Here is a 25,594-nt window from a genome sequence, read left to right as displayed (position 1 = left end):
ACAGCTGCCTAACAGTCCTCCATGCTGACACTTTGTTACAGGAGCTCAGTTTGGCTTGACCCTCCTCCCATGATGCCTATCTTAAGTTGGCAATGTTTTCATCTCAGCCTCTCTGGGTTTTGGTGCTGGTAATGCTCATTCTTTTGTGCTTAGCTCTGTGGTCTGCTTTTGAGATTCCCTTTTGTAAGAACCTGGCCATTTCCTCCCCGTTTCTGAGCTCAGGAGGAAAATACTTCAGTTTTTTTCTCCCCTTAGAGCCACCATCACTCCCTAACATACATGATAACAGTGTACATGAAAGTGTTTTATCCCCAGTAAAGCAATGGACAACATCAACAGATGTGATTTGAAGTAGCTGCTCTACATGTCTCAGGTTGATTTTCAATCACAATTCCTGTTACCAGATTAAATCTGAGATAAACTGCCCTCCTTGCTTCCGTGGTGACAGAGCCATCCAGGCACAATGCTATTGTGACAGCTGGGAATCATCTGGAAATGAGCTTCGCTTGGAATGTCAGATGGTAATGTAAAAAACACTGGGTTCTGTTTTTGTTGTTTAATATTAGGTTTGATTCACATTCAAGAGGCACACACCCCCTGCCTGGAGAGGGGCTCAGATATGCAGCTGGTGGTGGGACATCAAACTGGAAGCACGGGGACCTGGTCACACAATAAACCTTAATGGATGCATTGAAGGGATGGCCAGCCAAGAGGGAGGCATTTGCGATTCCAGGCCAGTCTTGACGGGGAACAGCTGGTGATCGTCGTAGCTGACTGACTTCAGAGGGAGCTGGCCAAGGACCCCCTTGGGTGTGCTGGCAGGAGGGCGAAGCCTTCACAGAAGTGCTGGAAGGGATCGGTGATGGCAAGGTTCCATGACAGTCCTGGGAACTTGGACGAGATTCTTAGGCACAAATGTCATATTTCCTATCTTTGTTCTCTCAGGCACCTTTCACCTCCTCATGGGTCCACCCCATTCTATGGATGCTCCCAGACACAGGAGATCTCAATTTAGACTCGTTTATTATGCCTACTACCTCATACAAAACTGCTTTCCTAAAAAATGTTTATCACAAATTTCGTGGCTGTTTTGTAGTTGTGAAGCTGCAAAAATCCACTTTTCTGCCTGTGGCCACACTCCTGGCTTTGTAGATGGATAATCCTATTTTGGCTAAAGTACCACTTGTGCCAAAAGGTGAGGGAGGGAAGAATGGGTGCTCCTGGCTCCTGTCTACAGGATCAAGTCCAAAGTCACCACAGCACACATCTGGGGAGGAGCCACTGAACACTTGCAGAGAGCAATTAACCTCTTCGTTGTCTACTTTCTTCCCCATCCTCGTATTCAACCAGCTCACGTATTCAACCAGCTTTTGTAGAACGGCATGACTTAAAATGGCACCTCTCTTCTCCATAGGCAGAATTCACATTTGAGCAAGGCCCTACACCTCACTTCGACGGCCAGGGTGTGGGGTTAAGTGCAGTCGCACAGGTTCCTGTGCTGAGTGTGGTTTAATGCTCTGGAATCACTGTCCTGAGATCTTTAATATTTTTATCTGTGAATCTGTGTTTTGTTAGTGCAGTGTGCTGGGACTTCAGTGACGCCTGAGGCTGTGGGACAGTTCACGGGGACAGGATTCTGCCTTCCCTCTGCCTCTCTAGGATACAGCCACGAAGCCCCAGGTTCTGCCGGGCCTCCCCCTCCTTGTCCCTGCCCCTAGGACTACAGTAGCAACAGGTGGGGGTGGCCTGAGTTCTGTTACACTCTGTACCCATGGGGGTTCCTGTCAAGCCACAGGCAGAACTGGAATCAGGCAAGTGTCCAGCTGTTTCTTGGGTGGGGAAGAGCAATGCTACTTCCTGCCCAGGGACTGAGGTTGGTGGCAAATCCCAGGGGTCCTCTCACCCATTCTCCATCTCGGCACTGGGAAGCTGCAGGCTTGGGAGTCACCTGTCCACCACGGTTTGGAACAAGAGGCTCACGAAAGAGGAGACTGACTCATTTACCCAGCCTGGGTCTCTGCATCTTCTTTCTGCACTGGGTGGTACAAATTATGTAGTCTGCTCTGACTGTGGCTCTCTGATGTGTTTCTTTAAATGTAGTGGAAAAGTCAAGTCATAATAAAATGTGACATTAATATTACTTCCAAGGGTGCTGAGTGCAAGACACTAACAATTTAATAAGTTTGGGCTTCTGCACTGACCTATGTTAATGTGTGATTTCACGCTATTTTGCATGGCAAGGGAAGTTCCCCAGAATTTATTTGATTGCTAGATCAATGTGAAAATGCATTATCTGTCTGCCTTGAGCATGGCCAACCATTGACCTCTCCAATTAAGTAGACTTGAGAATGAAAATTCAGTTACAATGAACACACGTTTCTTGAACACTTTCTATGAGCCAGGCCCTATGCCAGGCCCTGTGGGGAATATGCAGATTTGTGAGATCTGTTCCTATGTTTGGAGTGCTTGCAAGCAAGTGGGAAGAGGGAAAGATACGTGTGTGGATGACTACGGTGCAATACACCATGTTACCTTGAAAGCGTACAGGGAATGGGATTAGCAGAGCAGCTGGGCTATTTCTAGGCAGCCCCGCGTAAGCAGATGACAGTGGCTCCTTGCTGCATGTCCAGTATACTTCTTGGGAAACAGAACCCTATTTTTTTTTTTTCTAACAGAGTTTATCCGTCTAGTCAAGGCGATGGTTTCTCCTGTGGTCATGTATGGATGTGAGAGTTGGACTGTGAAGAAGGCTGAGCGCCGAAGAATTGATGCGTTTGAACTGTGGTGTTGGAGAAGATTCTTGAGAGTCCCTTGGACTGCAAGGAGATCCAACCAGTCCATTCTGAAGATCAGACCTGGGATTTCTTTGGAAGGAATGATGCTAAAGCTGAAACTCCAGTACTCTGGCCACCTCATGTGAAGAGTTGACTCATTGGAAAAGACTCTGATGCTGGGAGGGATTGGGGGCAGGAGGAGAAGGGGACGACCGAGCATGAGATGGCTGGATGGCATCACTGACTCGATGGACGTGAGTCTGAGTGAACTCTGGGAGTTGGTGATGGACAGGAGGCCTGGCGTGCTGCGATTCATGGGGTCGCAAAGAGTCGGACACGACTGAGCAACTGAACTGAACTGATCTCTTGGGAAAGATGAGTCTATCTCCAGCTCAGTGTTAAATCTGACCAGCTTAGCTCCTCTGCAGTGATCCCATGTCTCCTGGCAGTGACTGGGTTGGAGGTGAGCATGTGACTCAGGTCTGGCCATTGAAACAGGAAGACAAGTCTGTGGGCTGCTTCTGGAAAGGTTTTCTTGCAGTGCAGAGAGCTTTGTGGTTCTGCACAGACTCTAGAGTGGGTTGAACTCTGGAGTAGACTGCCTGGTTGATGATCCTGGAACTATCACTCACTGACTGTGTCATTTGGAAAGTTACTTAACCGTTCTGCCTCCATTTCCTCATCCGTTCAGCAGGGTTAATAACAATACATAACTAATAGGAGTGCTGTTAAGGATCAAAATTAATGTCTGTAAAGAGCCTAGAACATAGTAAGTGCTACAAAAATGTTAACTACCATTATCACCAAGAGGAGACACCAGAGGTGACAGCCTCTTCTTAAGACTCCAGACACTGGTGTGTGTAGATGTGGCTCCTGTTACTTCCACGGTCACCTTGTGCCTCTAAAGGGAGTCTGACCTATGAGGGAGGATGGCAGAGCCAAAGGAGGGAAGAACCTCAGTCCTTGAGGAAATCTCCGAGCTACTCAGTCCCCAATCCTGGAGACCACTCTACCTCAGGACTTCTTGTTCTGTGATATGATAAAGTTACTGGTTATCTTCAGTCAGGGTCTTGTGTTACTGGCAGTCAAATGCACAATTTAACCTCTACACCTATACATCCTGGAGCTCCTTAGCCTGTGCAACATCCAAGTCCCGCAGTGGTCTGGCTAGATGTGGGCTACCTCAGAGCAGCTCCTGACATCAGCCCCTGACCAACCTGCTGACTCTGAAGGGCTCTGGACTTGTCTTTTTTTTTTTTTTTATGTTCCAAATGTGATGCAAAACCTAAGATTCAACTACTGCCCAGGAACCAATATGTTACCAGGTCATGAAAAAGTGGTGTGGGACATGCAGGAGGTGACGGACAACCGGAGGGTCGGGTCATCTCCTTTGTAACAGGACACTGCACTGTCGCTGAGGAACACATTGAAAATAACACTGCAGAACTGAACTGAAATGAGACACGAACATGACGACTTCTAGGCATGCCTTCAAGCACCTCCCTGAGGATGGGCTTGGAGTCTAGGCTTCAGAGTAGGAAAGATTACAAATCTTTGGAAGAATTAAAAATTCACCCTTTTGAAATTTCATAGAAGAATTTAAAAGCCAGAACACATTGGGTTCATTTCTCTTCACTTTCAGGGACAAAGATGATGCTTTATTCAAAACTCCATCAAGCTTCAAGTTCAAATCTCAGCCCGATCTTGTGCCCTCCTGCACTGAAGTTCTTTCCATCGCTGAGAGCTGACAGGGTCAGTTTCACTCTTGGTTGAAGGGTCTGAGTATAGTCCAGTCCAATCAGGCTGGCATTATTTACTTTAGCAGAGAGAGAAGTTCTACAATCCAACTTGTACTTAGCAGCAATGCCGATACAGATGTTCCTGCCAGCAATCTACACAAGGTTTATTGATGTTCTGATCTTCTCATTTACCTTCTGGTAGATCAACCCTCCAAATTCAGTGCCATAGTTCAAGTAAGGCTGTAGCTAGAAGTCTGAAGCCTTGTAACCCAGAGTGAAATTACTCTGTGACAGTTTGGATTTGGCTGTGTCAAAACTCATGTGATAGCCAGCAAGCCAACCTTCAAAGCTCAGTCATAGATAACTGGTCCAGAAATATCTATGTCAACATTATTGCCAAGATGGAAACAAGCCCATTTATAGGAGGCCTTCAATTTCCTACTCTTCTTTCCTGTGCTTGATACAAACAACCTTTTTTCCAACTTGTTCTCCAAAGAGATTTCTGTCCCGAGTACTGTCTGTGTTTCACTCTTGGGTGAAGGTCAGTCCACAATTACAGATCATGTATTTGGTCTCTAGGTTGCCTGATGCTTTCTCTAAATCAGTGTAAGTAAGCAAGGCCAGAAGTAGGAAATTCCACTCCACTATATGACCTGGTTCTCAGATCGTTTTCAGTCATGCCAAATCGATATCCTCTGTTGAAGGCATTGTTGGTAGTCTTCAATGGGTCATAGTAAGTTGGTGTGTTATACATATCTCCTACCCAAGGGCCTGTCTGCTCCACCAAGGCACTGCTGAAGGTCTTCTTCAGACCACTGATCTGACCTTGTCTTAATTATAATGTGATGGTTTCATGAAGGATTGAGGTTTCCAAGGTTTCCCTAAATTCATTTTCTCTTGATATTCAGAGGAGACATGCTTTGAGGTCACTTTCAAACTTGCAAATACTATGGTAATGTAATTTCCCCACAAAACACAGTAAATTAGTGCTTAATAAGTAATTCCCTTTGATTCTTGAGAATTCCATAGATACAGGACTGAGATAAGAAAAAGTTATTAAATTCCTCCATTAAAATAAGCTCTACCCTACATCATTGGTTTAGTGACTTGTTTAAGAGCTTACATTTCTAAAAATAAGGTGAAAGTGTGGAAAGTGCTAGTTGCTCAGTAGTGTCCAACCCTTCGCAACCTGATGGACTAGAGCCCACCAGGCTCCTCTGTCCATGAGATTTCCCAGGCAAGAATACTGGAGTGAGCTGCCATCTCCTTCTCCAGGGCATCTTCCCAACTCAGGGATCGAAGCTGGGTCTCCTGCATTACAAGCAGATTCTTTACCATCTGAGCCACCAGGGAAGTCCCAAAATAAGGTGAAGACAATGACAGTTTTTAGGAGTTACTGATTACATGGAGGGGCATCCTCTGAGCTACTGACAAAAAGACACTCCCCTCATACTGACCTTGTAGCAGATATCAGTATCAAATTTGTGCTCCAGAAAAATTATAAATCCATAATACTACAAATTTTTAAGACTGTTCAAAGATTGGGAAATAATATCAATGGTTAGAGTCATTAAAAGTGATTGGATTTCATCTCCTGTGCCCACTTCTACAGACTCATAAAGGCTTCCAAGGGTGTCAGGCTAAGAAGAACTGTGAGGTCATATCAGGGTTCAGTGGGAAAGAGTGTGGGGATTGATTATAAATGTCTGCGTTGGGTTTGGGTGGAGGCAGCAGCATCAGCCATATTGTTTCCATAATCCAGGTTACAGTTTCTTGAAAAGCAATTAGACCATTATCAGGATTCATAAATTGTACCCGTGTTTTCTTAGGTCAGTCTCCCAAGGCAATAAAAATAAAAACAAAAATAAACAAATGGGCAAACTTACAAGGTTTGCACAGCAAAGGAGACTATGAACAAAATGAAAAAACAACCTACATACTGGGAGAAAACATTTGCAAATTATGTGACCGACAAGGGCTTGGTTTCCAAAATATACAAACACCTCATATAATGCAACAACAACAAAATACAACCCAATCGAAAAAAGGGCAGAAGACCTAATAATGGAAGAACCAAGCTGCCTGACTTCAGGCTATACCACAAAGCCACAGTCATCAAGACAGTATGGTACTGGCACAAAGACAGAAATATAGATCAATGGAACAAAATAGAAAGCCCAGAGATAAATCCATGCACCTATGGACACCTAATCTTTGACAAAGGAGGCAAGAATATACAATGGAGAAAAGATAATCTCTTTAAACAAGTGGTGCTGGGAAAACTGGTCAACCACTTGTAAAAGAATGAAACTAGATCACTTTCTAACACCATACACAAAAATAAACTCAAAATGGATTAAAGATCTAAATGTAAGACCAGAAACTATAAAACTCCTAGAGGAGAACATAGGCAAAACACTCTCTGATGTAAATCATAGCAGGATCCTCTATGATCCACCTCCCAGAGTAATGGAAATAAAAGCAAAAATAAACAAATGGGACCTAATTACACTTATATGACTGACACCCATTTCTATCAGGGTTATTCAGGTCCAGGGAAAACCTGCTCTCTGGAAAGATCGTCTTTCATCGCCATTGGAAGCGTGACATAGAACAGATGTCTTCAGGAAAGGATAGGCCTCACTGTGTACATCGTTTATTGTAAAACTAAGAGGGCTGACGCAGGTTCCATCTTTATTCTCTGAACTACACACCGAGTCATCAATCGTGGCCAACGAGAACATTCCTGATATAGCATTTATTATTCTTTTACGTGGATAAGGCAAAAATTCTTTAACACATTGCTGAGCTAGGCACTAGCTGTTGATTTACTGAAAATATTTGCAAGAACAGATTCAAACTGCAAATAGAGGATCACCCCTTACATGCTCTTATGTCACGTCGTATATAAGCATACATTATAAACACGAGGCAGCATTTCGTTCAATTTCTTTTTGAAATACTTCAAAAATCAAAGCAACGCTATTGGCTTTACTTTAAAATAAAGAAAGAAACCAGAAAAGAAAATCATTTTTCAGCTACATGCAGAAAACTGTAACGGGCCAGTCCAGGTAAAGAAGTACCAAGAAATAGATTTGTCAGTAAAATTAGAAGTCACATTTTAAAGCTAAGAAGGGAGAAGGGAATTTAAATAAATCTAACATCCTTGTAAAATTTAGAATGCATGTCCAGAACAGGAAGGATTAACTTGCATGTCAGGGGACTTCTCAGGCCTTCACTTACTTATGGCTTGGCTTGTCACTATCGTCTAAGCAAACCTAAAACAGAGAGAAGGTGATACTGTGATACTGAGTAAGTTCCACCAGGTCCAAAGCTACAGGCAAGCTGATTGTTCATGTCCCTCCCCAGGCCCTCCTACTTCCCTCTTTCCACTCCATGCCCTTCTCTGGAGTTTTTATGGGCAGCCTTAGATCTATATTTATCCACTATATTTAGTGAGTTTGATTATGCATAGCCTAAATTCAGATCTGAGATGACGATCCAGATTTTTGTTCACTGAAAGAACTTTTTTTTTTTTTAATAGGTTTATAGCAAAGACTAAGCACTGACTTATTTCTCTCTTTTCTTGCTTTTCAATAGGCTCGTTTTGGCTCAGGCCTTTGCCCTTTCTGTTCTCTTCTAGAAAGTTCTGTGCGCACACCTGCCCAGGCCACTTCCTTCCAGATATTTACCTGGCCACTCTCCTGCTACCTCGCCATGGTCCAATAGGTCACCCTGTCCATCTGTTTACTGCTATCTCTTTTTCATTCACCTACGTTTTTGTATAATTGAAATATTTTTATAGATATAGTAAAGTTCACCCTTTTTAGTGTCCAGTTCTGTATGTTTTGACAAACACATAAAGACACACTGCCACAACTGCAGTCAAGATTTAGAAAAATTCCATCACCCTGCACAGCGTTCCTATGCCTCCTTTATAGTGAACCCCCTCCCAGCCGCAGTTCTCATCTGTTTCCTGTATCTATAGGGTTTCCTTTGTCAGAATGTCACAGAAATGGGGTCACAGAGCACGTAACCTTTTCAGTCTGGCTTTTTCACTTAGCATAAAGTATTTGAGACTTAACTGTATTATTACACCTGTTAGCACTTCGTTTCTTTCGATTGCTGAAAATGACTCCATTGTATGGATGTTATTCATTCTCCATTTGAAAAACATTCATTTTGAATTTTTCGTGATTCTAAGTAGATACAGTAAACATTCAAATATAGTTCTCATTTCACTTGTGTAAATATCCAGAAGTGGGATTGCTGGGTGACATAGTAAGTGAATATTTAACTACTGAAAAAACTACTCAACTGTTTTTCAAAGTGGCTGTACCGTTTTGTATCCTGACCAGCAATGAGTGAGAGTTCCAGTACCCCTACATCTTCCTCAGCACTTGGTATTTTATTCCAGCCATTCTAAGAGCTGCACAAGAATGTCACTGTGGTTACAGTTTGCATTTTCCCTAATGACTAATTATGCTGAACATCTTTTTATGTACATATTTGATATTATATCTTTTCCCTTTGGAATTAATTTTTAGAGATGGTGTGAGATATGGAAGGAAGTTTGTGTTTCTAGCACCTAACGTGTAACACTGCCATTACACACTGCAGTAAGCAAGCCTTTGTGCTCAAAGTATGAGAGGATGCAGACAAAGAAGAGAGTAATTAATAATAACTGAGACAGAGCCATCCGGGTGCCCTAAAAGTGGCAGCTGCACACCGCTCTTTAGGTGATGTGGGAGGGGCACCTCGGTCAGCCTCAGGCCTGGAGCAAGCTTGATCAAGGTCTCCGGTTTCAATAGGAAACCTTGGGTCCCAGCTCCTCTTGGTGGGGCTTGGCAACCCGGTACCACAGAGCTCTCTCTCCTGGTGCTCTTCCGCAGTTTCTGGGTTTGGGGTACCCATGGTGGTGGGATGACAGATTAACACCCTACTGGCAACCTCTACTTCCCCTTCACGCCACTTATGACAGTTACGATGACATCATTAATTGTGCAGTTAAGTATTTAACACCCACCTCTCTCCCACTACGAGAGCTTCCTGGGGCCCGGGCTGCACCTGCCCTGGTCACAGCCGCACTTCCACAACCCAGCACAGAGAGTGGCCCAGCCAGGTCCTGGGACAGACAGAGTGGGACCCACAGGACGAAGGACTAGTCTCACAGTTCCTGGAAAAATTGACTAGGTTACTGGAGAATTTTCCCTCCCTGGTGGGGTAGTTTTGTACCTTTGCTCACTTTTAGAAGCAGCTGTTAGCTCTTTATTTTCAAATTACTAAAATAATTAATAGTCAAAATAAAGGTCCCCCTACCCTGTCCAAGGAAAAACAAACTTTCACATTGTATATAATGGTGGATGCTCATGCCTTAAGCAATCAATCTGTTGCTCCTGGGATGTTTATAGCATGTCACTGGTGGTCAGATGGTATTGGGGATTTGCCAAAACAAAAAAAGAAATCTTTTGTCAGAAAGGTCTATTGTACCCTAAAAATGGGTAGAACAAGAAAAAATGGAGAGAAAGGTATTTTGAAGCTAAATTACCTATCATTCCTCCAGGTAATGCCATTCATTCTAATTCTCCTCAGTATTCACATACGACACACACACACACACCCTTGGGCTGCTTCTCGTTGATGCAATAGCAAATCAGAGCTGAACGTGGGGGAGCAGAAGGAAATAATCACTTTGGAACATTCAACCAAGCACCTACTATGTACCAAGTACTTGTCCAAGAGTCTCATTTAGCCCATACCTCCACTGAGGATGCTGAGGCCTAGACAGCAGGAAATGGACAGTAAAGAAACAGAATCAAGCTGTGGAATTTCCAGGGGAGTCACATTTTTAAGCACAACATTGGCTTAATTAAATACATGAGTCAGACTTGCTGCTGAGTTGGGGAAAAGGGGAACAGGTAGGGCACCGCCTCTGGCTCCACAGTCTGCCTGTCTGAGAGGGTTGTGGCCATCTTCAGCACCACCAGACCTTTGAGAAACTCTCACTTTGACCTTGTGGCCGCTGTGTTTATGTCATCATGCAAAGCAGGGGCTGGTCAAGGCTCAGGTCTTCTCCGTACGGTTTTCTGGTTCAGAGTTTGTTCTTGTGTAATGAAATGGAAATGGGACTCAGGGTTACCAGTTGACATGGTTCTTGCATTCAAAAGGTAGGTTTTTCTAAAACCCTACAAAAATTCATTTTTTTCCCAAAACCCAAATGATTATGTTTGGAGTGAACTACAAGTCAACATCTATTTACTCACAGAGAGAACTGATGAGCAGAGAACAGGAAGAAAAGAAAGTGGCATTTATTGTGCACCAATTATGTGAATTACTAAGTATCTGGACATGTTATAGAAATCTTTGCAATTGTCCAGTAAAGTATGTTGTTTATCCCATTTTACAGATGAGAAAACTGAGGCCGAAGAACATTCAATAGTACTAGTAAGTAGTCAATCTGTTCTCTCTTGAGGCTAAAACCTGTGCCCTTTGCTTTACATGGCAGGACTGTACAAGAGGATGGGAGTAAGGATTTCTCTCTTCTCATGGAATTAGAGATAGACCTCTATCCCTAATTGGCAATAGGTTTCAAAGAGTCATACCACGTGAGACAGCCTGCTCACAATGTACACAGTTATAGCCTCACCTGTTTTATTTCCTCCCCTGCTTCAAGGTCAACATCTCATTTTCCCAGCGTTGCCAAAGAGTTCTTGGTTTGGTTTCTTGAGTTTCCTCTTCTCTTCAAGCTTTTCAATATTATACAGACATGATGCTCTGAATTAAAGCCTTGGAAAGACATTAAAATATGGGGGGAAGTCACTTTCTAGCCAGTAGCTTTATTTGTGTGCTTGACTTCACGTGTGGATTTTTAATTCATTCATATTGAACAGATACAAAGATGGGAGTTTTTTCCAGAAGCATTTGTTGTATCCAACTCATTGTGGCAAGTTCTTCATATCAGACAAAATCTGCATAGCTTAAAGAGAGTTATGCCCTGACTTACATGATCTCAAAAAACATTAAAAAAATGTACCTTAAATGGACTCATGTTTTAGGTGTTTTGGAATCACTGCTACATAAAATCATCCCATAGTGAATGAAGGTCAAAGGAGATTAAACTCTACATTTTGCAGATGAGAAAACCAATGCCAGAAGGAAAGTGACTTTGCCTGAGGTCACACAGCTCATTGTAGCTCAGCTAGAAGGAGAATTCACTTTGTAGGACTCTCCTGCACTCTCTGTTTTGAGATCAGATTGCTATATATTGAATTCTGTTTAATGGAACATAAAACACTCAACTACGTATCAGAATCCAAGTCTCCTTAGAGAGGGAAGAATAGATGCTTTTTCTCCTCTTAGGGAAGACAGATTATTCTAAAGCTCTTTACCTTGTCATATGGTCAATTGAGATTCACACCTATATACATAGGTGTGAAATAGATGAGGGGTTTCTTACCTAAAGAAAGGATTCTTTAAATTGAGGGTGTTCCCAGACCTGAAGCCCGTCTGGTTTACCAGCACCATGATCTGAATGTCATAGCTCTGTCTGGAAGGCAGGAAAAAAAAAACATCATCTCACAAGGCTGATGTCAGCCAGTCACATACATTTAGGGCATCTTCGACACATACCTACTTCATAAAGGTTTTAAGAGTATGTGTTGGACATCTTATATGTGTCTGCATCTGTTTAAACTTCCCTGGTGTCTCAGACAGTAAAGAATATGCCTTCAATGCAGGAGTCCAGGGTTTAATCCTGGGGTTGGTAAGATCCCTTTGAAAAGGGAATGGCTACCAACTCCAGTCGGAGAAGGCAATGACACCCCACTCCAGTACTCTTGCCTGGAAAATCCCCTGGATGGAGGAGCCTGGTAGGCTGCAGTCCATGGGGTCGCTAAGAGTCGGACACGACTGAGCGACTTCACTTTCACTTTTCACTTTCATGCATTGGAGAAGGACATGGCAACCCACTCCAGGGTTCTTGCCTGGACAATCCAGTATTTTTGCCTGGAGAATTCCATAGACAAAGGCGCCTGGTGGGCTACAGTCCATGGGGTTGCAGAGTCAGACATGACTAAGTGACTAACACTTTTCATTTTCAATATTAGTAGAGGCAACTGAAGGCTCATTTGCTTGCAAATTGTTTGTTACAAAAGTTTGATAGCTATAATTTCTTGGTTTAAATATTACAAATGTAATGGTGTTTCTGGTTGGTTAAAGTTATTTTTTTTAAAGAAAAGCTTTACCAATATCAATGGCAGAAATGGCTTTACATAACAGAGACTCTTTATGGGTCACCACTGATGTACCAAAACAATCCTAATCATGTAAGAACTGGCTAAGCTAGTATCTCAAACTGACAAAAAGCAGCTAACAAGTATGACTGATTTAATTTAAAACACCCCAGATGAAGGCTCAAGTAATTACAAGAAGTGCCTAATAACAGCAAGTAGTATGCTATACCCTTGATAACTAATCTGAAGGGGCTGTGATTTGGGGATTTTAATTATTCATTCTTAAGAATATATGTATTTCTTTTGGTTATAAAAGTGTCACATATTCACTGTAAAAAAATAAGGAAATGTTGAAATAAAATAAAATAATCCATAATATCATTAGACAGATTCTTTCAACTAACATTGCAGAATATTTCCCTTCTGTGTATTTTTCACTCTATGTATTTATAAATGTAAATTTGTAGTAAAATGGTGCTTAAGTATTCCTTCATCTCTCTTTATTTAATGTTAGCAGTTATTCTATAATTCTTAACAACGAACTTTTCAATGGCGTAATGTGGGTATAGCACAATTTAGCAATTCTTCATTATTAAATATTTATGCTTTTAAAATAACATATTATTACCTATGGTAACAAATATCTGGTTTTATGACAGAAATTCTGCTGTAAAAGACATTCTTATAATACATCTTTATGTGCTATCAAGGATTATAGTTTTTGGAATAAATTCTTAGAGGCAGACTCACCAGGCTAAAGCATATAAGGCATATTTAAGGTTCCCAATACCTGCTGCTAAAATGTCTTCCAGAAAGTGCACCAAATTACTTCCTCACCTACAAAGTATAAAGGTGCTAATTTCATTATACTTTTCTCAACCTTTAATATTTAAATGTTTGGGATTAGAATATTATTATCTGAATTTGAATTTCCTTGATAACTAGGCTTCCTTTTTAAATTCCACAAGTTAGCAAAGGACATAATTCCCTCCCTATTATTGGCCTGGGTAGGTTTAAATCCAAAGTCAAATTCTGTGAAACCCGCAACTCCAGGTCTAGCTTTTATTGAGGATAAACAAGAGGAAGACATATTCTAAATGGTTCCAAATTGGGCAAGGAGTACGTCAAGGATGTATATTGTCACCCTGTTTATTTAAATTACATGCAGAGTACATCATGCAAAATGCTGGCCTGGATGAGCACAAGCTGGAATCAAGATTGCCAGGAGAAATATCAATAACCTTAGATACACAGATGATACCACCCTTATGGCAAAAAGTGAAGAACTAAAGAGCCTCTAGATGAAAGTGAAAGAGGAGAGTGAAAAGTTGGCTTAAAACTCAACATTAAAAAAACTAAGATCATGGCATCCAGTCCCATCACTTCACGGCAAATAGATGTGGAAACAATGGAAACAGTGACAGACTTTATTTTTGAGGATTCCCAAATCACTGCATATGGTGACTGCAGCAATGAAATTAAAAGACGCTTGCTCCCTGGAAGCATAGCTATGACCAACCTAGACAGCTTATTAAAAAGCAGAGATATTACTTTGCCAACAAAAGTCTGTCTAATCAAAGCTACGGCTTTTCCAGTAGTCATGAATGGATGTGAGAGTGGGACCATAAAGAAAGTTGAGCACCAAAGAATAGATGCTTTTGAACTGTGGTGTTGGAGAAGACTCTTAAGAGCCCTTTGGCCTGTAAAGCGATCAAACCAGTCAATCCTAAAGGAAATCGGTACTGAATATTCATTGGAAGGACTGATGCTAAACTGAAACTCCAATACTTTGGCCACCTGATGCGAAGAACTGACTCATTGGAAAAGACCCTGATGCTGGGAAAGACTGAAGGCAGGAGTAGAAGGGGATGACAGAGGATGAGATGGTTGGATGGAATCACTGACTCAATGGACATGAATTTGAGCAAGCTCCAGGAGTTGGTGATGGACAGGTAGGCCTGGTGTGCTGCAGTCCATGGGGTTGCAAAGAGACATGACTGAGTGACTGAAATGAACTGATAGCTAGAGATTAAAAAAAAAGTAATGTCCTTTGAGGGCTTCAAGGGGGCTCCATAGTAAAGAATCCACCTCCTGGCTACAGTCCATGAAATGGTAAGAGAGTCAGACACGACTTAGCAACTCAATAACAATAACAATGTCCTTTCCTATTTCAACTCATGTAACTAACTTGGAATTCCTTTTTCTGTTTTAAAATGTTTCTTCCTGACACTCACATCCTGCAGTGCATTTCATTTGTGATGCTTTAGGGTAGATTTGAAAAGAACCAGACATTGAGGCAGTGAGCTCTTTGGGAACAAGGTTTATAAAGCAGTCAATAATGGATCATTTTCCAAGACTGCATCTACAGGACCCTAAATAACTATTCACTGTTTTGAATCAGTTATTTGCCAATGTACATTAAAAGAAAATGCAACCTAATTCCTTGCCAGAGTTACTCATTTAAAATCTTATGTGGCCAGGGAATTCCCTGGTGGTCCAGTGGTTGTGCCTTCCAAAGCAGCAGGGGGCATCAGTTCGATTCCTGGTCAGGGAGCTAGATCTCACATGCCTTGTGGCCAAAAAAAAAACCAAAAAACCCAAAACATAAAATAGAAGTAATATTGTAACAAAGTTAATAAAGACTTTAAAAAAGTCTATACCAAAAAATACGTTAAAAAATTTTTTTTAACTAAAAAAAAAAAGTCTTATAGGGCCAGAGGAGTGGCCTAAGTGACTAAGTGGTAACATACTTTAGTTTAAGAATTGAATACAAATCCATCACTTTATATATGAAGATTTCTTTGGTAATACTCAAGAACATTTTGGAAACCTGGGACTAACACGAGCAATCATGTTCTTACTGTAGAAATAATTCCTGATCATTCATCTTAGAGAAAACAGAAGGTGCAGTAGTGGGATGGGTTCAGTGGTGACCATTAAGGAAGAATGGGATGGAGAACAGAAGAGGCAGGAAGCTCGGGGACCAAATGGCCCAAGTAACCATACTGAGAGATAAAGGAAGGAATGAGAACCTCAGCAGATGCAAACTCTAGAGCAGTGTTCTTCAAAGGGGTTGGAACGTGCCCCAGAAAGGCTGTGGGATGGTACCTCGTGGTGTGGAAGAAAATACCGAACTGTTATTTTCAATTTTTTCAGTTATTTGTTATAGTGGATTGAATTGTGTCCTACCAACATGTATGCTCAAGTCCGAAAGCCCGGTATCTGTGCCTATGATTGGATCTGGATAGAAGAGCTTTGCACGCGAGATGAAGTTCACATGAAGTCACACTGGATTAAGTGAAAGTCGCTCAGTCGTGTCCGACTCTTTGTGACCCCATGGACTATACAGTCCATGGAATTTGCCAGCCCAGAATACTAGAATGGGTATCCTTTCCCTTCTGCAGGGGATCTTCCCAACCCAAGGAACAAACCCAGGTCTCCCACACTGCAGGCAGATTCCTTACCAGCTGAGCCACAGGGGAAGCCCATACTGGATTAAGATGAGCCCCCAATCCAATGACCAGTGTCCTTATAAGAAGAGAGGACACATAGAGACACACCCAGGAATGAAAACCAGCTGAAGACAGTGGCAGAGACTGGAGTTATGCAGCTACAAGGAAGATCAAGGATTTTCAGGCACCATCAGAAGCTGAAAGACCAAAGTTTCTTCCTTGGAACCTTCAGAGGAAACGTGGTCCTGCTGAGGTCCTGATTGTACACATCTAGCCTCTGGAATTGTTAGAGAACACATTTTTGTTGTTTTAAGCACCTGATTGGTAGTGATTTGTTACAGCAGCCCTGGGAGACTAGTGCAGTTTATCAAATATATATTGAACACAAGTGGACTGAGTAGGTAAATGCTGGATTCTAATCACCAGCTTAGAGTTAAGATATCTGTTAGTTCACCTTAGTTCCTCAGGCTTGGCTAAGGGGGGTTGGTTTAGCAAGACTGTGATTACATCTTAAACCATGTGCTACAATGATACTGAGTAAATACCAGCCATGAGACTGTTAGACAGCATCACAGACTCAATGGATGTACATTTGAGCAAACTTGGGGAGATAGTGGAAGACAGAGGAGCCTGGTGTGCTACAGTCCATGGGTTGGGCACGAACAATCGCAAAGAGTTAAACACAACTTAGCAACTGAACAACAGCAACAACCAGCCATGTGATGGACACATGGGTCAGAGTTTGAATAATCTGAGTAAGGGTGTAGAACATGGAAGTGTCACTTAAAGCTGCCCATCACATATCATTATTTCACTGCACCGAAGCGTGCACAACATTTCCCCCGTAATTCCTTCTGCCACAGCTGTCCGAATACACAGAGTGAGAGGATTTGTCTTAGCTGGAGTCCAAGGTGGAGAAGCTTAATGCTAGGCACATGAAGCTTCTAAAGCATTAATTCTCTGGTCAGTATGTCTTCCAGTTTTAAAAACCAAAAAGCTCACCCAACCCTCTGGAAACCACCTCCTCTGGTAGCATACCTGGGTAGTGCAGACCTTTGCTAGGGATCCAAAAATTTTAAACTATGTTTTAAAACGTTATGGCACAGGATAAGCAGCTGACCTGGATCCAACATTAAGCCATATTTATTTTTTCAATTCATGTTTTTAGTTTTATTTTTGTATGTCTTAGAAAATGCACACTATATGAATTTCTATATGTGTATATACACATGTCTATGCATGTGTGTATATATAGTATATATACATATATACATCCATATAGGCCTATCTATATATCTATCTGGAGCACTTTATTTTGTATTTTCTATTATTACTGTAGTACAGCCACACAATTAAAAGAGAATTATTAATCTTCATGGAGCACACAGAAAGAAAGTGATTCTACTCAAACGTGCACATATCCAATAACATTGGAGACCATTTCTGTGAACTTTAGGGATATAAATTTCATAAAGTTCATAAAAAAGAAATGTTCTCTTTTACTGTCCAGAGCAATAAAACGAAAGACAGCTCAAGAATGATAGGAGGCTGTCAGAAATAAAATGCTACCAGTACAATCAGAAATGTTGCTGGCAGGGAAGAAAAGGGCAGTCACTGTCACACCGGTGTGGTCGCACAGGGAGTTCTCCCAGGAGGTCAGAGTTTAAAAGAATATTTGACGATAAGGGAGGCGGAGATCCTCTCTGAGGCAGAACAAAAAGGTAGCCCCTTTCTGAAAAAATAGCATGGAAACCTTGACATTAAGGAAGTGCCGAGGTTGTAGAAAATACCAAGGAAAACAATTTTAAGACAATAAAAAAAATCAGATGAGATACAATAAGAGTAAGAAAGTAAGTAGGAGAAGAGGAAATGGAACTGAGGTTTACTGTGGACCCACTGTGTGCTAATTATTATACTGCTTTCTCCCTTAGTATCTGCAAAAGCCTAGTGAGACAGTTATCATAAAATCTACTTTATAGATGATGAGGTGAGGAAACTGGGGTGCTAGAGAGATTGATTAAATTGCCCGAGATCACTCAGGTACCAACTAGGATGTAGAAAAGACTGGACAGAACCAGGACACATCCAGATTCCAGAACCTGGTCTCTCCCACTACGGAAGGGCCCTGGTCTAACAGGAGGAAGAACTTCCTCCCTTCCTCCTCCTGCAAAGCACTGCATGCCCATGACATCTCAGCACCTTCTTTCAGTGGTGCCGGACTACATTTTTAATAAGAGAGGAATCAGCTATGACTCTGTGATTCAGGGAGTCATTCCACACCACTGCTAAATGTCTGGAATGTATTAGGTGAGGACGGACACCACAGAATAAGACTCAGGCCCTCTTTTTCGGAAGTTCACATACAGGTAAATAACAGCAATATAACAATGCTGTCATAATAAAGCTGTGGAGGGCTGTAGGAGCTCTGGGAGTCAGGAGGCAGTGGAGATAGTTTGCTTTCTTCTTGGCTATTAGGGGAATGCAGGAGCGGAGGGTAGAAAAATATGACTGATAAGGATGGTACCCAAGGTATGTTAGAAAAAAGGAGTGGAGGAAAAAGATGACTTAAATTCAGTCACCTAATTATACCCTGGGCTTCCCTGGTGGCTCAGAGGTTAAAGCTCCGCCTCCAATGCGGGAGACCCGGGTTCGATCCCTGGGTTGGGAAGATTCCCTGGAGAAGTAAATGGTAACCCACTCCAGTATTCTTGCCTGGAGAATCCCATGGACAGAGAAGCCTGGTAGGCTACAGTCCACAGGGTCGCAAAGAGTTGGACACAACTGAGCGAATTCACTTCACTTCAATTATACCCTAGGGTACCTTAAAATATTTGAAAACAAATGGATGTTATTCTGGTTTGCACAAAGCAGAAAAGGTAAAGTCCAAAACTCCAGGCAGATGCTGGTTACTGCTCCTTAGCACTAAAGAACCAGTCATTAAACAGGTGGTATATAAGGGTTTAGGAAGAAAGTGGTCACTTCAAGGAAGAACAAAGCATGAAATATCTCCCACTTTTTCTCCTAGAAAGCTTTGGGATGCCATCCCAAACAACAGAATAGAGAGACGCTGCAAACCACAGAGCACATTTTCTGTAAAACTGGTAGAAAGATGTTATCTGCCACTTCCAACTTAGGTGTGAGGGCTGCCGAAGCAATTGAGATTAGTTGTGAGACACATGGGAAAAAGTGCAGATGTGCAAAGAGGGGCAAGACAGCCCAGGGCCAGTATGCCTCAGAAAATGGTCACACCACTACACTACCTGAAGATAGGGAACAGTTTCTGACATGCAGAAGTTTTATCCCTTGTACCCTGATGTGCAGGAATTGGAGTAAGTAAGGCTGCTGCTGCTGCTGCTGCTGCTGCTGCTGCTGCTAAGTCACTTCAGTCGTGTCCGACTCTGTGAGACCCCATAGACGGCAGCCCACTAGGTTCCTCTGTCCCTGGGATTCTCCAGGCAAGAATACTGGAGTGGGTTGCCATTTCCTTCACTGGACAGAACTTCTCCTGGAACTGGGACATACAGAATTATCCAAAGAATCACATAAGCAGCCCTGTTTGCAGGAAGCAGTATGACTCTGGCAGCACAGGAGAGTGTGAGTTCAGGAAAAACAGCATGAGGTCTGTCACATCTCTCTCCACAGGAACTTCTTCCTTGTAAATTACTGTTCCAAAAAGCCCCACTAATTAATTAACAACCACAATATTAGTACAAAGATATTATTAGAAAAAAAGTAGAAAAAAGCAGCAAATTTTACTAACCGCTGAAAAACACACATTAGGTAAGGCACAGAAAAGAAGAAAGCAAGTGAAGTCGCTCAGTCACGTCCAACCCTTTGCAACCTCGTGGACTGTAGCCTAGCAGGCTTCTCCATCCATGGGATTTTCCAGGCAAGAATACTGGAGAGGGTTGCCATTTCCTTCTCCAGGGGATCTTCCTGACCCAGGGATTGAACCCAGGTCTCCTATATTGCAGGCAGATGCTTTATCCTCTGAGCCACCAGGGAAGCCCACAGGTAAGGCGCAAATACAGCAAATATTTTGTTACAATTTTTCAAAACTGCAATGAAATTCTTACCTCTGTGAAGGAAGTAATAATGTTTATGAAGGAAGACCATGATGTAGAAATACAATAACTCAAGGAAGAGGAACAGAAAGAGCTCAGTGTACCGATATGGAAATTATTTGAGATGCATTGTTAAGTGAGAATATTAAGTAGTAGAAAACAGGTATAGAATGTTACTGTTTACGTATAAAAGCAGAGGAAACATATCCCTACAAATATAGTATTTTCTAACTGTATATCCAAATGAAACTCTTAAGAGGTATGCAAGGAACAGTTAACGGTGTCTACACAATGGAGGAGAGGAAGGAATGAATGGGGTATGGCACTGGGATGAACATTTTCACTGTAAGCCTTTTTATACACTTTTATTGTGAACAGCATAACTATATTATCAAAAATTGAATATCCCCTTAAGGAGATAGAAAGTTATGATAATTGGAGATATAACACAGTTTTATAAACAACAGTAACGAAAGCGAAAACGTTAGTTGCTTAGTCGTGTCTGACTCTTTGCAACCCTATGGACTGGAGCCCTCCAGGCTCCTCTGTCCACGGGATTCTCTGGGCAAGAATACTGGAGTGGGTTGACATTTCCTTCTCCAGGGGATCTTCCTGATCCACAGATCGAACCTGGGTCTTCTACGCTGCAGGTGGGCTCCTGCACTGCAGGCGGTCTCCTGCACTGCAGGCAGATTCTTTACCGAATGAGCCACCAGGGAAACTCTAAAAGAACAGTAATAGCTAGCCCAATTAGTTTCATTTCTCTTTTCAGCAGTGTTATTCGACTGGGCTATGAGGGTGAAACCAGAGGTTAAACTCAAGTGGATCACGTTCAATAAAGGCTGGTCCATACTTTCTCTGGCCTGCATGGAGGAACGTAGGCAGGATATGACGACAGGTGGAGGGTTTTGAGCTACTTCCATGTCAGATCCAAAGGGCAAAGACAGGGCTATGCACATTTTGAAGGAACATTTATACTCTGGGTCTCTTTCTGCTGAATAATTTTTAAATAAATATTTGCCTATTAAATTTGCAAATGATAAAAAATGGTAGGCATCCCTAACGTGCTACACAAAAGAATGTTTAAAAGTAAGTAAAAGAAGCCACTGGCTCTAGTAAGGATCTACAGACAGCACGATAAATGCATTAAGTGGAATAATCACAAAACTTGAACTGGAGCTGACAAAAATCAGCTGTGTACTAGGAGAAAAGATTTAAACGTAGATTGTAAAAAAATAGGCTTTTTGCTTTGAACTATCCAAACACTCAAGTAAAGTGGCCCTCAACCTACACTTTGATTATATTATTATAAGAATGGTACTCAAGACAGCAGTGGTCACTGTTGCTTTGTACTCAGCATGCATCAGAAGATGTCTGCTGTCCTGTTATTTTATTTTATTTTTTAATTTTTATTTTTACTTTATTTTACTTTACAATACTGTATTGGTTTTGCCATACATTGACATGAATCCACCACGGGTGTACATGCGTTCCCAAACATAAACTGCCCACCCACCTCCCTCCCCATAACATCTCTCCGGGTCATCCCCATGCACCAGCCCCAAGCATGCTGTATCCTGCGTTGGACATAGACTGGCGATTCGATTCTTACATGATAGTATACATGTTACAATGCCACTCTCCCAAATCATCCCACCCTGTCCTGTTATTTTAAAGGGGACATTGAAAACCTGGCTATTTCCAGAGAGGACTTAAAGTTTTAAACTAGTTCAAAATCACTCTTAAAGAGGGGAGGAGCTGAGCATGTTAGCCTGAGGACAGGGAGACTAGGAGAATATTTCCTAAGACTCTCCTAATACTTGAACAACTGCCACTTGGAGATTGGGACAGATCTATCTCTTTTGAATTCAGAAGCACAACTAAGATTAATGAGTTGAATATACAGGAAGTAGATAAAGGATCCGTATTGAGTGATTTTTTAATAATTAAGAGATGTCTAAAGTAGAAGAAAGTAGTGAATAGCCCTCGACTATATGAAAAGTTACTTAACTTTATTAGTGATTAAGGGTTTCCCTGGTGGCTCAGATAGTAAAGAATGTGCCCACAATGCAGGAGACCCAGGTTCGAGCCCTGGGTCAGAAGATCCCCTGGAGAAGGAAATGGCAACCCACTCCAGTATTCTTGCCTGGAGAATCCCATGGACGGAGGAGCCTGGGGGGCTACAGTCTATGGAGTCGCAAAGAGTTGGACACGACTGAGCTACTAACACTATCAGTGACTAAAGAACTATAAATCAACTATAACCAGATGTAACTTTAAACACTTATTTTAGAGTCTATTAGATTTGAAAAAGCATAGAGACTGGTAACATCCAGTCTTAGGAAAAATATGGAGAAAAGAGCCTGCTTATCTATGGCTGGTATAAGTAGAAATTGGTGCTGCCACTGAAAAAGTTAGGATCTAGCAGACTGTAACACGGATGTACCCTCTGATCCAGCATTTCTATTTTTAGGCATCTCACTTAGAAATATTCATGTCACTGTGCAAGTTCTATGTTCAAGTGTACTTAGTGTAAAATTTTTTGCAATGGCAAAAAAATAAAAATAATTGGAAGCAATCTAAATGTCAGTGGATCAGGGATTTTTTAAAAGACATGATGGTATATCCATGTCCTTGACTGTCTTTCAACCACGAAAAGAACAAAGCATATCTATCTGTACAGATTCAGGACTTACTACTAAGAGAAAACATTAGTTGTAGACTGTTGTTAGTATAACTTTCATATAAAACAAAAGCAACTCCACAATGATATTATTTGTTGGTCCAGGCACAGCAAATCACTTGAAAGGATATGGAGCAAGCAAGCATATCTGAGGAATGGGGTGAGGGGTGGGTGTGTGGTTTGACCCTAGACATTTGTGAAGTTTTCAATTTATATGTGAGCATGTTTAGGTTTTGTAATGAAATAAAGACTTTAAAAATGGAAAAGCTGACTGGTGAGGTGGAATGTTTAAGCATAGGCCCAAGGAAGCGGGATATGGGGGGAGGTAGAGAGGGAAGAAAGTTGGGTGAAATGACCTCTGAATACCATTAATATCCTGAGATATAATATTCAAGTGTCCTTGAACCACACACCTCTAGGCCATTGTCTGCTAACTCACACAGGAGAAGCTCCCACAAGATGAAAGAAAACAGAGCATTCTAAAAATGAGCCAAGTTGAAGTAATCACGGCTAAGACCTCGTGTGCCCATCACAGAGGGGAGCAGTGCCCTGCCTGGCACACTGCATGTGCCCCTTCAGTACTCTGCCCCCTGCAGTACAGATGGACTTCCCGGCACTAAACTTGGGGATGTTTGGCCAGACAGATGCAAGTAAAGCCAGGAAGCTGCCGCGGGCCTTAACGCATCGAGAGCTCAAGCTTTTGCCAGTGTCCCCACAGGTTGATGGGTTTGCTTCCTGGCTGCGTAGTCAGAGTGGAACACTTCCTTTGACTTATCCTAAGCTCCCTCTCCCAGCTGTGCTCAGTGCAAGGTGATGTGTGCCGTGCAGGCTTTGAAGCCGGGGGCACCTTTGCCAGCTCAGCCAGGCCTTGGTAAAGCCTGCTGGCCACTTCCAGTCCTGGGGTCTTGGGGGCCCACCGGCTTCCCACAGGCCCAGTAACCAGAGGCAGGATTGAGTCCATACTCTTGCTTACTGCTCATTGGCGACAAACAGCACTCTCCCCGAGAGGGTCTCTCCTTCCGTGGCCAAGAGAGGAGTCTGAAGAAGACACCGCACCTGATGCCAGTGAGTCAGAGGCTCAGTGGGAGCTGTTGACAACCAAACCGTTACCCTGTGGGGCAAGGAAAGAGTTAAAAGCCAATTAGGCTTCAGACCCAGAACTGGGGACCAGTAGTTCACTGTTTATTGACTCGTGGAACACTTTTAAAATAAGGATAGCTCAATTTACTGAGCAGTTACTATGTGCTGAGTATTGTCCCAGGACCGTTAGGTATATTAGCCCATTAAATCTATACAACAACCTTATGGAGTTAGGCCAGGCTTCAAATCCAGGGACTTGGTCACTCGATAAATCTATATGGTTGTATCAAAGTTCATTAGAAGCCTAATAATAACAAAGTTTGGGGGAATTGATTTGTTGGAAAAGTCTGGCAGGGGGAAAGTCTGGAGTGTGGCCTTTTACTGTCTGATGCCAAGCCGTTCAGGGGTCCTGATGGGCTTCTGGAAGCAAGAAAACCTTTTGGGGCAGATGGCCTCTACTATCTTTCCAGCCCCAATGTGTGTGTCTGTGTGTCTGTATGTGTCTGTGTGTGCTGGTGTGTCTATGTGTGCGTGTGTCTGTGTGCCTATATGTGTGTGTGCGTATTTGTATGTGTCTGTGTGTGTGCGTGTGTCTATGTGTGTGTCTGTGTGTGTCTATGTATGTGTCTCTGTGTATGCGTGTGTCTATGTGTGTGTGTGTGTGCCTATATGTGTGTGTCTGTGTATCTGTATGTGTCTGTGTTTGCTGGTGTGTATATGTGTGTGTGTGTGTAAGTTGAGTTGCTTCATTTCATATGAAGGAGGACATCCTGCTGATGCTCTGAACGCAAGGTCACCTGTCCTGGGATTCGGCAGGGGCTGTGGGCTGGCAGGGAATCAGGCGCACACTGAGCAAGGAGTACATCCCTAGAGGGGACATTCTGAATTGAAGATCTGGCGGCGGCGGGAGGGGGGGGGGGGGGACTTTATATAGTCTAAATGCTAAGTAACATGAACCACCTTTATATCAAAATACATACTCAGCTATATTATGAGGTAGAATGCAAATGGAGAAGCTTTTTAAAATAAAGCCTTTAACTTCAAAGAGATTTCTCCCATGAAGCAGGCCACTTCAAGCTTATCTCCCTCACCCTTGCAGGAACAAATTCCTTTACTTGGGATGTGAGTGTGGGGAAGTCTCAGAAATAGATGCACAGATTCCTTGAACACGCATGCTGTGTGGGATAGGAATCACTCACAGACAGTGTCCTTTCTCTCTGACTGTCAGTCCAGACAAGGCTTCTGGGGATCCCCTCCTCCTGAGCCCCACAAGCCCCCTGAGCTGTATCACGGGCCCATGGGCACTTCTTTCTCAGCAGGTGCCATGGGGAGCCTGGATGCTTTCATAAGAAGTGGAGGAGGGTGTACTGGTAGTTTGCCTTCTGCCAGGTTACATGACTCAGATCAACCCTCACTGCTGGTGGGACACATGGAGAAGTGTGGGAAGAGAGCAGAGACTCGGGGGTCACGGAGTGGCACAGCCCTTAAGAGGACACCAGACACTGACAGTCAGCTTGTAGGCGGTCCTTCCCCTCTTCCCCCACAGCTCTCAAGCCTTTCCAGTAGGAGAG

The 25,594-nt window shown here is 42.6% G+C and overlaps 1 protein-coding gene and 1 pseudogene across 1 annotated transcript in view; both read right to left on the bottom strand.

The window, feature by feature from the left end:
- Positions 1-4,447: 4,447 nt before the first annotated feature.
- LOC128052568 (voltage-dependent anion-selective channel protein 3-like) lies at positions 4,448-5,267 on the bottom strand (annotated as a pseudogene).
- Positions 5,268-11,965: 6,698 nt separating this feature from the next.
- Positions 11,966-25,594, bottom strand: part of LOC128052052 (histone-arginine methyltransferase CARM1-like) — a 172,123-nt gene continuing 158,494 nt past the window's right edge. The window contains 2 exon segments of the mRNA XM_052644521.1: positions 11,966-12,059; positions 23,917-24,054. Of these exon segments, the coding sequence (XP_052500481.1) occupies positions 11,966-12,059; positions 23,917-24,054 (232 nt within the window).

The sequence above is a fragment of the Budorcas taxicolor genome, chromosome 8 (genome assembly GCF_023091745.1).
Source record: "Budorcas taxicolor isolate Tak-1 chromosome 8, Takin1.1, whole genome shotgun sequence".
NCBI lineage: Eukaryota > Metazoa > Chordata > Mammalia > Artiodactyla > Bovidae > Budorcas > Budorcas taxicolor.
This window is presented reverse-complemented; position numbering and strand designations above follow the sequence as displayed.